Source organism: Gigantopelta aegis, chromosome 1 (assembly GCF_016097555.1).
Source record: "Gigantopelta aegis isolate Gae_Host chromosome 1, Gae_host_genome, whole genome shotgun sequence".
Taxonomy (NCBI): Eukaryota; Metazoa; Mollusca; class Gastropoda; order Neomphalida; family Peltospiridae; genus Gigantopelta; species Gigantopelta aegis.
Window position 1 is genome coordinate 6,924,037 of NC_054699.1, and position 12,646 is coordinate 6,936,682.

Consider the following 12,646-nt stretch of genomic DNA (forward strand, 5'->3'; position numbering starts at 1 on the left):
TGACAGAGACATACCTGGAATTTCATGAGAGAGACATACCTGGAATTTCATGACAGAGACATACCTGGAATTTCATAACAGACATAACTGGAATTTCATGAGAGAGACATACCTGGAATTTCATGACAGAGACATACCTGGAATTTCATGACAGAGACATACCTGGAATTTTCTCTTCCCTTTTCTCCAGCTCATCTTGTGAAATGGTTGGTCCGATAAGTTCCACGTGGGGCATACGTCGGGCTGGGGGCGTATCCACGGCAACGTCCATCGAGTCCGTATCGGCTTCATCATCTGATTTGTCGTTGTCATCATAAACAAGAACTGAGTGTTAATAATTTCATGAGGCTGCTCATACACAGTCTTGATAGTAATGTCTAAATAAAGATTATCCTATGATTTTAATTCACAGTAATCGAACTAAGGCAGCCACTCACTATAAAAGTATTATTAACATTTTAACAAGCATACACAGTGGGTTGATGCTATTAAATGCTTTAGAATTTTTTTTGAAGAAAATATTCCCTGCAAAATGAATATTTTTGATGTACAGTATGTTTATAGGGGAGGCAGTACCAAAAAAGCTTGTGAAAATGTTAATAATTGGCAAACAGCTACTGACACTTAATTAAAATAATACTTTAAAATCTCCACCAAAAGCATGTTAGCAAATTGCTTGTATTTGCTAGATTATCTGAACAACAAACCTATTAACATGTTCAAGCTACATATAGTTTGTCTGCACAAAGCAGTGTCTAAAACTTAAAATAAAAATTTAAAATAAAACTGTATTAAAAATAATAAAAATACAAACATCATTTTGTTTGTTGTATAATTGTAACACTTTACTTTATTGTTCAAACTATAATTTATATCAGCAATTTTAAATGTTTCTGAATCAGTAAATTTTACCTTTTGATAAACAATTAAATTTATTTACTAATTAATAACAAACATTTACTAGATAGTCAAATATGTTAAAAATTATCAAGTAATTAATACTTTCTACGACTATTTATGGCATTTACAGAAACTGCATTATATAAATAATAATATATGTGTATAAGCAAATTTTTTAACATTATTTTTATATGCTCAAAGAACATTTAATTTGTTATCTAATTAAGACTACTAACCCTAGTTTTCGAAGTACGTACCTTTTCCGTTTCACAAAAAATAAATTAACTACAGATGTGCAAATATGAGGATGACAGGAAACATGTAATTTTGTCATGAAGTTGTATACATGTACAATGTGTAATTTAATGTTAGCAAAAGTTGTTCTAGCTGGATAAATACATGCATTTTACACTGCATAATGTTAATAAATATGGCCAGTGCCTTCAAATTAGTGAATCAGTTCTTGTCCGATCTGAAAACAAAGCTTTATGGTTCATGTATTATGACTGATACAACCACTGCAATTAAGAAAATGTCCACAGCAAAAGAAGCATGCTGCGGAAACAAATTGTAATATAATAATCCACTGTAAAAATAATATGCTGTGAAGCATGAACAACTGCACGTCTTTACCAATTGCCATGGGCAATTGCAGGGGTTGTGATATAGCATGCAATGGGATACATATGGAAGCTATATTGTCTAATCAAGTACCCTTTATACCAACTACAGGTCACCCGGAGATCTTCTACTGCTACATGTAAAAGCAATCAATGTAGCCTTCATTCCGAGGTAAGATTATGAACCTGTATTTGAATATGGTCAATGCTTTGACTACCCTTTACAGTAAAGAACTGGCTGTATAAGACATCTTGAAAACACATTAAATTTACTTTGTACCTGTAGTTTTTATACATGTAACTAGTGTAAGATTTTTTATTATGATAATTATTTTTATTTATTTATTTATTTATTTATTAGTACAAACAATTTAAACACTAAATACACATGCAGGGTTTATGCCAGAGGGTAAAACAAGTATGGTGCCATACACAAATTTGGTGGGGCTTTTTAGTTAACCATTTGACAAAATTAATTTCTTCAATCATTACTGTATTATTTTCTTCACCGTAACCGATTTTCTTTCTGGGGGGGAAGCCCCCCAATCCACCTCTTGACTGTAGTTGCATCCAATTCTATAGCACCACACTTAAAAATTTCTTTCTGGCAGAAACACTGACAAACATATACAAGCAATTAATAAGTGCAGATACAATTTTTTTAAATTTTTATTTACCTAAACTAAATTCAAAATAGACACAAATCATATTAAAATGTAAATCCAAATTCTAAACTTGGCAAATGCATTGCTCATGCAGGATTCTTCCTAGAATTTTATGGATGCAATAGCCTTCCTTTTCTCTACAAAAAGTTTCAAAGTGCATTTGTAGTATCACATTTTTATATGGTCGTCAATAGGATGTATGAAAACAACAATTTTGGCCAGAATTATATATTGAATTGCCAATTCAACCTGACCAGGGCCAATGGTTATAAAACTTTTAATTTGAGTGTCTAGACCAAACTATTTAATGACACCACACACATGCAATTAAATTTGTATGCATTTCCATGGGACTTTGACAATATTAGAGACTTGAAACTTAGTTTTAAAAGCATAAGACCAGCATCAACAACTGTCGGCAGGACCCTGCAGGCAAATACATAGGGCCGGATTTTCACTTAGAATTTATTTTAGATGAGAAAAATGCAATAAAAAAGGATTTTAGAGTAATTGTGATGGAGTCTTCATCGTAAACCTGCAACATTTTTCGATTAGCAGTAAGGCATCTTTTAAATGCACTTTCCCTTAGACAAGACAGCAAACACCACAGCCTTTGATACACCAGCATTGTCTGGATATTAAATGATAATTTTTTATACAAACATATATTATATAAAAAAACCTGACATATATAACATTTTTAACACGCACAGCCAATTCATAAACAGAAGACAAAGTTCTTTTTAATGAATAAGAAAAAGCTATATATATACATGTATTTATTAAAATATAACTTTATAGTTCTATTTAACTTGGATTGTGTACTGTATTAAATAAATGCACCTTCCACATACTAATAAACATAGAATGTTTAATACAAGCCTACCAATACTGGCTAATCAACCAACATCACACATTACTATAACATACAACATACAAGTTATTGTCAAACATATCTATTAAGTAACATACATGCATATTCTACTATATAGTATTTGATAAATTTATAAAAGCTTGTTGCTACTAAAGCTTTTTATTGTGCACATTTCCAGAAACAGGACAACACATACCAGTCACAGGCATCAAAATAAGTCGAGAATGCTTAGTCAGGATATTACATGTCTAGAAAGTTGAGACTGGAACTTTGTCATTCTCCACAAAATCTAATTAAACAAATGCTAAATCCACTCTATTTTGATCAATTGTGTAATATCAAATATATGATATACATGTACATACAAGTATCACGACAATGACAACAGTGAATTGAATGAATAACAAAGTATACGTGTATCTGCTAAGGGATGTAACATCATGTTTTAGTAATAACAATGGGATTGTAAACTTAATACATGTGCTGTAACATATGGCCTGTATTTTGTGGTAAACTGTACATGTACATTGGTTATTAGACACAAGCTTATTTCAATGCCTGGAATCAGCCTATTAGCTATGTGACGTACATACAATGTAGACACACAGAATAATAAAACAGGTTTGCTAATGTAGTTTGAAAATCAACAAATATTTAAAGGGAGATAACCCAATATAATAATTAGTAATTAACATAATGTTAATAGTTTTTAACGTATTTTATTTATTATTAAATTATTCTGTAAAATTAGTTTATTTCATATATTTATTTTATGGGGTTTTTTAAATTATTATTTGTTGTTGTTTTCGATTTTATAAAATTTACTTTTCATGTATTTGATTTTTCAGCAGTAATTTACATTTACTATTCCTCATTTTGGTACTTGTAATTTGGCATTATTTTAGTAATACAAAATTAATGTAATATAAAAACATTACAAAACTAATAAACCAGATATGAATTTTTTTATTAGAAATGAAGAAAATTAATAAACAAAAAACAAGATAAAAATGTATTACATCTGGATATGTTTACTTATTATTTTATACTATAACAGTACAGGTACATGTGCATACTGAAAAAAAGAAAAGAAAACAAACAACAAAAACAACAACACCTGTAGGTATGAAAAGATCAACATCTTAACGAACAGTCATAAAATGAGACAATCTTCACAATAACATGGAACAACAAACATCATGCACAATTATACAAATAGCTTTCATTCACTTAAGCTGATTATGATGGCTCAGACAACAGCAATCGCTATAAAAAAATATAAAAAAACAGAGCAAAATGAGGAAGTACATCATCAGACTTGGTGCAAAACTTGCAATTAAAAGGTGGCATATTTCCTACTTAAAAAAATTAAAAAATAAAATAAAAAATAAAAATGCATACGTCAGACGTGTAACTAGCAAGAGACGGAGAAACAACAGAAGATATATTCTTGACAACTATCAACAGTTAAATGTTACCTTCGTCAAATTCATCGTCCCACTCTAGATCGGTGAAGACGAAGCGAGGTGAGTGATGACCGTAACGAGGGGAGCCTGATTACACCAAATTGATTCAATTATCATAAATTATCATAAATTAGCACTTATTAAAAATAGGAAAATCATCTGACATATAAATTAATTCACTGAAATAAGTAATTGAGAAGAAAAAATTAGTTACCTGTAAATGTGTTCTGAGTTAAAAAGAATTTTTTTATTTATTTTCATTTGCTTAATTTTGATGTAGTTAGTTTGATAGTGAAACAATTTTTTGGTAGCTTTAGACAACACGCATGTTTATTTATTTTTATGAGGATCTTATTTATCAATTATCATTTTTAATTACTAATTACATGCAACTGAAATAATTATTTTCTCAAGTAAACCAAAAATATAAATTAACATTTAGTTGTGGTTAAATAATATGAACATTCTTGTATGATGACAATGTGTTCTTGTGTTATGTAATAAAGTATAATAATACTAATTTGCCTATTTTAAAACACTGCAGCAATCATAAAAAATACATATATATATTTTCCCATATTAAAAAGCTTTCACAATAAACCTACATGTAGAATTAAAATGTATTAATGTTTAATTTGTAAGAAGTCTTAATTTTACTACTTCACATTTTAACTTACAAGTCACCCCACCTTTTCACACATAATTATAATCTATTTTGATCACTAACAGCTCTGATGGCAACAAAAAATATAAACTAAAATGAAAAACAACTTTCATGTAAACTGAACCAAAAACTGCATGCAAATACAAATGCAGTTCTCAGGAATATATTGTCAGGTTTTCCTTCATAAAAACCATCTGGATACAGGTAACATAATATGAACACAGCGCTTTACAATAGCAGAAAAACTAAGGTTTTGAAAAGATATTTGGAGAAGACATTTTGAGTACATGTATGAATTTGATTTTTGTTATTATGATGGCCAAGGTATAATTTCCAAATGTGTGTTTTAAATAGAGAATATGCTAGACTGAATTTTAACCTACACATTAAAGGGACATACCCTATTTATTAAACACTACAGCACATTTTTCACGTTTATAATCAGTGAAATCAATTGTAACTTATATTTTAGTCTTTAGATTGTCCATTTCCGTACAACCGAAGTGTTTCTGGTCATCCTGGTGTTTCTAACAGAAAAATATGCATTTTTCATATTTTTAAAAATGCATGTGTATCTGCGAAGTAACAATTATGGAGTCACGTTTTAATATATTTTTAAGGGTATTTCAACGTCACACACTCTTGTTTCACTTTGTTGTATCCAAATTTGATACAGGTTTGTAAATTAACCAAACTTATAGTGTCCATATTTACGGACTAAAACTAGGGTCAAGGTGAAAAATATGCCGTAAGTGTTTAAAAAACTAGGGTCTGTCTCTGTAAACCAAATTCTCATTTCGGGAACAAGAAAAATAGTTTACAAATGTATAGCAATACACAGGTCATTGCCGTAAGATATTGGATAAGTTCAGTCAACCGCTTGTCACCAACGTTCACTAGACATGTTTTTATGCTAAATAGTAAACCGAATTACCACTTCGAGAAACAGCCAAATTAGTTTGCAAACATTACAGAACAATTGCCGGTTGAACTTGCGGATTGTCATTATACTGTGACAGTTAGAATAGGTAATGGCACAGTGACCAACTTAACCAACTGATAAGTCGGAGAACATCCTATAGAAATTTAACAATAAGGTTTTACTTCATGTCAGTTACAATAATCTACTTTATTATCCATATGGTTCAAGAAGTTCAGAGAAATATAACCAGTATGACTCACATGTGTCATAATGATTTCACGTGCACAGCGAATGACGTAATTTTCTGAAGAGACGTCATAACTTAACATGGCTTCCTCAGTGTAAATGCTTATCAAAATGACATCATTTCTGGAAATGACGTCGTTTCGTCTGTTTTTAGTTACGTTTTAAACGTTTTGACATTGTCCTAGCTTGTTATTCGTGAAAATAATATTTTGGATAATGTGGATAATAAAGAAATTATTACACTCATGTGTGAATCATACTGATTTTACGAAACGAGTGTAATACAATAATCCTAACACTCGTTTTGTAAAGTCAGTATGACACACAAGCTTGTATAATAATCTCTATTTAGACATTGCATTCATATATCGTACTGTTAGTCCAGAATTGCCACAGCAGATCAAGGTTTATATCCATCATTCATTACGTATCTCATTAGTGAAAAAACTGTCCATAACATATGTGGCAGACTATCATAGCAACTTGCAAACAAAATAGTGAAGAAAAATAATTAGATAACACTAAACGTTGGAGCTAACGCAGGGATTTATTACCTATGTTTATAGACTCCGATAATCGGCACCATTTTCCACCATTCCTCAAAAGCTAAGTTGTTTTTTATTCCCAATTTTGGAGTAAAAAATTTCCAATCAATGTAAATATTATCTTTTTATTACTATATAAAGGCATATTTTGAAAACAATACATAACACTAGATATTAATTTGAATAAATACAAGTATATGTATAGTATTAGTCTCTTCGATTCTAACAAGGCTTAGTAAGATGTTTTTTAAATGAAACTGAAAATTCCCAAATATTTGTAAAACAATGCTAAAATTCCCAAAGTCAAAGCCATGGGTGTCAAGTCGAATTTTAGAAATAAAACCCTGCAATGTTGTTGGAGTTGGGAGGGGAGTTGTACATTTTGGGGAGGGGGAGGGTTGTGTGTCGTGTTTTTATTTTTTTTGGGGGGGGGGGGGGGGGGGGTGGGGGAAAGGTTTGATAATAAATTACACAATATTATCAAATTTAATTACTAACATGCACAACTTCAAACATGGTTCTGCCAAAATAAGTGTTACTAAATGCTGGTATACTTTTTTTTTCTAGTCTAAAGTCATCAAACTTACCTGCTAGTAAAGCTAGCAATGAGTGACAATGCATAAAGCTGTACTTGTTTTAGATCATGTAATGTTTATCTGTTTTGTGCAGTATTTTCCTTTATAAAATCTGCTTTGGAAGGCTACCACAAATCTTTGGGACAGTTGCACCATTCAAAAAATATAATGAATCGTGGATAACCAAGACAGCAATTTACTATCACCAGTTTTGGATTAGGTAATAAAGAATGTACCTTGAGGAATTTATGGAGAAAACCACCTTAGAACTGCAGTAATATCTGTATGAAAAAAAAAGAAAAAAAAGTAACACGTGACTATATATATACAGATGTATTGCTAGCATGACTCAAACACATACCCTGTTTGGGACTGCTCGACTCAGATGTAGAATCTATAAAGACATTGTTAAATAACCGTAAAAAAATCCCAACCTCCTTAGTAATTACAGAAACGCAATCAACACAAACATGCCTGCCAAAAAAATAAAATAAAATAAAAAATTCAAATTAAACAGAATCTCAAAATTAATAAAAGACTGTTTAAGTTTTTTCACCCTTCCTAAAAATACAAAACTAAATTAATTAAAATAATTATTTTTGCTGACAATAACTTGAATGTATTAATAGTATTCATTGTAATACATAATAATATTGTTAAACATAACGATTTGGTTTTCATAATGAAATGGACAGTTACATAGTAATGTGTCGTATCCTACTAATAAGCAGAACTGTGTTACCTATTAATCTTAACATCAAACAACTTTTAAAAGAACATTTTATAGTTCAACTGCCGTAACGTTTTACCATAGAATTAGGATTTACCATAGAATTATGTATCTGAAAATAATCTCTGCTGATTTAAAAACGCTTTTGATAAACACTAGTACTTTTCAAGCAATATTAAAATAATTAAATTGATAAGACAGGACTTAGAATCATAATTTTGAAAATATTATTTTTTATGTGCACCAACTAATATATGATTACAATGAACCAATTTATGATTGGCTGGTTTTGACAGCAATGCAAGAATACAGTAAACCAATTTATGACTGGCTGTTTTTGACGGCAATGCATGAATACAGTAAACCAATTTATGATTGGCTGTTTTTGACGGCAATGCATGAATAAAGTAAATGTATTTATGATTGGCTGTTTTTGACGGCAATGCATGAATAAAGTAAATCTATTTATGATTGGCTGGTTTCGACAGCAATGCATAGAGATTGCTCGTGTCTGAATCATCAGTCATACAGATTCATATAACATGCAGTGCAAACTAATGGACAAAAGCAGCAAACGGAACAAAACACAACACTAATCAGGGTTCACGCTGCCCAATGCCAAACAAATGAATTAATGTTTAACGACATCCCAGCACAAAAATACACATATCGGCTATTGGGCGTCACAAATGTTTATACAAAGTGGCTACAACATTTATATTCGGCTAAGTTTGATGAAATTAGTCACTTCTTAATATTTTCACAGAATATATATTAAAAAAACCTTGTTAAAACAAAATTCTTTTCAGTGTGAGCCCTGATTAATTAATTAATCTCTCTCTCTCTCTCTCTCTCTGTCTTCGTCTCTCTCACATATATATCAATGTTTGTCTGTCTCTCTCTCTCACACACACACACAAAATGATGTCTCCTCTCAAACAATAATTAACAGACATAACAAGGTAATAAGTTAAATATCTTGCTTATCATAAATACGTCTTGCTTATCATAAAAAAATTTGGTGCACTGTAATGTATATTTATAGGTGCAACCATCAATCAAGTTTCAATGACCAAAGACTTAATGGAAAAATTTTAGATTCTTTTTTTTTTCAGTTAACCTTTTGACAAAATTAATGACTCTTATCATCACTGTATGATTTTATTAACCCTAACAGTAAACCTAACCCATTTTCATTCTAGGGGAGGTCCCCCATACAATTCCATAGCCAATAGCACCATACCCAAACATTTCTTTCTGGCAGACACACTGAAGGCGAGACCAAAATGTCCACAAAGTTTGATCCTACAAGATAAGCACCTCAGGTGAGTGATCTAGCCACTGAGCTGCATGCTGACCACGTCCAAAAGATGTTAATACCAGCCCAGCATTAATAAAGAAAATATATGCCATTAAGTCTCATTGATTTTTTTTTTTGGACTAGTGACACTTTCACACTATACTGATCCACTAAAGTGCCACATAATAAACCAGCCTCGGTGGTGTAGCGGTTTTGTCATCACTTCTGGCTAGTAGGTACTCGGTCCGTTTCCCACCTGAGGCAATGGGGGATTTTTCATGCCAGTACCAGCTCCAACCCAGAGTGAGTGCACCACTAGGTTCAATGGGTAGGTGTAAGGCCATATACACCAGAGTTTCACCCACTTCACGGGTGCGATTATGGGCGTGTCTCCCGAGTGTATGACCTCACATGGGGGATGATTACCCGGGCATGCACTGCAGGTTCCGTGTACCCTGGACTCGGGTGATACTGAGATAGCTCAACTGACAGCAAGCGTGGAGCACAGACCTGTCAAGTAGTCCCATACCGAAATGGAAATACTGTGGCTTCACCATTCATCTCATTATCATCCTTGTTTGTAATGTCCAAAAAAAAAAAAAAAAAAAAAAAAAAAATGTTTTAAATGTTAAAACTTAAATGTTTGTGGCATTTTTATTAAAAAAAGAAATGGGAAAAAAGTGCCACATAAAGTTATTACCACTCATCTGAGACATCACAATAAAACAAACCCACAATAAAACAAAACACATACATAATCTCCTATTCCCCCACAGAGAGAAATAATAAAACAAAAATTAAGAAGCAAATACTTTAAAGGAAACCAAATCCATGCATAAAATAAAAATACAAAAGGACAATATGAGCACAAGGAATACTCAAACACCAACAATAGCCGTGTACTAAATCATGTCACTGATATTTTACACTCATTTTCTTCTTTAAATACTGATACGGATAAGTTCAAAATACATATATCATACTAAATACATTAGAACAGCGTATTCTCAAAGTTTAAGGACAAAAAGCTAATTATGGTATGTTTATGATTCAAAACATTAAAATTACATGAACATAATCCACATTAATACTTAAGAGTTCTTGCTAAGTTTCTCCTTTAGTTAATCCTAATAATAGTAATGTGATAATTAAAGTTTGATTATGAAATTTACACTGCATATACATGTTGTATATATACTATTTACATGTATAAATCTATATTTTGTTAATACACATGTAGTTAAATAATAGTACATATAAATTATTATCTGTTTGTCTTACAATTTATTGGAACTCATTATACAATGGAAGGTGCATTTATTTCAATACTGTATAACAAAAACCAATATGCCATACATGTACGAACAGAATGTTTTTTTATCGTAATGCTGAAAAAATTATAAAATTCCCAAAAATATGTCTTGTTAATTCAGAAGCCTATTATTTCAGGTACACGTAAGGCCTACAATACATGTATATATCATTATAAACCAATACCCAATAATTCAACAGTATGTAGAATTCAACAGTTCAGATATCACTACAGATGATTCTTTCAATTTTAATGTTTAATGTTTTGGCACAACAAAGATATTTGTAAAACTGTGAAATGTACGATGTATGAAATACATTAAGGCATACATAATATAAATTTAGATCTTAAAATTTATAATAAATATTTAAACATGCCATACCAATTAGCTGAACTTAAAAAAAATCTAAAGTGTTTCAATTAAAGTAATCAGCTTTTTTTAATCGATTTGTAGCCAAACACTTTTAAAAATGTGGAAAAATAATGTACCGTACACATGAAGCCGAGGATTAATTTAACTGTATAACTCTTTAACTGTCAAATGACAGATTTTATAATTTCTACAATTAAATTATGTCCAACAATAAATGTAATTACGTGTATTTCTTAAGAACCACATAAAGAAGAATGTGAGGTTGTCTTTATTTTAAAATGTTTACTTATTTGTTTATTTATTTTATATTTTTATGTTTATTTTACATCATTTATCTATTTGAGACAAGACATTAATTTAAAAATGACATCACTGAAAAGACATTAAATTTTAAAATGTTAGACAAGAAAATGAGAACAGTTTTAAAAATTAATAATAATAATAAATTTTGGAATGATCACTTAATTTGGAGATGATTATTAGATGGGTAATGAATTACAATACCGTAACCAGTCAATAGGTATTTGAAATAAAGCAGACTGTGATGCAGATGAAAACCTCCAGAACACAACTTACCGTAATAATCCCATGGCCCACGCCCTTGTGTGCATAAACAAACAGGGATAAATGATTAAACAAACCACAAACATACAGCATATAAAATTCAAACCTGTACCTCAATTTAAATTTGTCACATATTATGCTCGACACCTCAAAAAATAATTATCATCTGAATCATCCAAACAGAGACTCACTGTTTAAGTTGTCACTCACCGAATATAAATTTTATATTTTATAGAAAAATAACAAATAAATATTATGATAATTTCAGTAGTAGTACAATTAACAATTTTACAACTATTTAATTTCATAGGAGTAAGGGAAATTGAATTTCTATCATACATGTAAACTTTTCTCTCTGTTAAAACATTTTAAATTAATAATCTCACTGTTTGTCAACTTTACAAAATAATTTAATGTTGAATTTATTTAAAATGAAAGAATAATTTAATACTAATAAATGTATGATTTAAAAAAACAAACATTTTAATTAAATTTAATAAAACTCTAAAACTGTTTAATATGTTCAATTGTCAGTATCTACATGTAACAAACAAAACTGCAGTGTACTCTTTTCCTGTCTACTTGTAACCACATATTAATAGCACCACAGTAACTGTAATACAACCGTATGCTTAGGAAGTTGTCATGTAGTCTGTGTTTTTTAACAAAATAAAGTCCATTTCCTTTTTCAGTAAGTAATCAAGTATCAACATATTTATTGTTAAAGGTGCAATTAATTTTTTTTATAGAATTATCAATAATTATATCATAATTTCAAAATAAATTATTCACCTGTTTTTGTGTATATAAACACTAAGTAGGTCAGCCTTATTGATATTAAGAATGTTAAAACCAATCTAAAAACACATTTCTCGCATTTTTAACATTAT

General features: G+C 30.3%; 1 protein-coding gene across 15 annotated transcripts in view; it reads right to left on the reverse strand.

Annotated features, from left to right (window-relative positions):
• The window catches only part of LOC121369984 (cytoplasmic dynein 1 intermediate chain 2-like), a 42,505-nt gene that overhangs the window by 17,355 nt on the left and 12,504 nt on the right, over window positions 1–12,646 (reverse strand). For 3 of the 15 annotated variants that reach the window (XM_041495090.1, XM_041495076.1, XM_041495070.1), the window contains 3 exons: window positions 11,769–11,792; window positions 7,839–7,871; window positions 163–324 (listed from right to left, as the gene is read on the reverse strand). In XM_041495090.1, the coding sequence (XP_041351024.1) occupies window positions 163–324; window positions 7,839–7,871; window positions 11,769–11,792 (219 nt within the window). The remainder of the gene's footprint in view (window positions 1–162; window positions 325–7,838; window positions 7,872–11,768; window positions 11,793–12,646) is intronic. The other 12 variants (XM_041495109.1, XM_041495081.1, XM_041495150.1 and 9 more) reach the window with 7 other exon arrangements.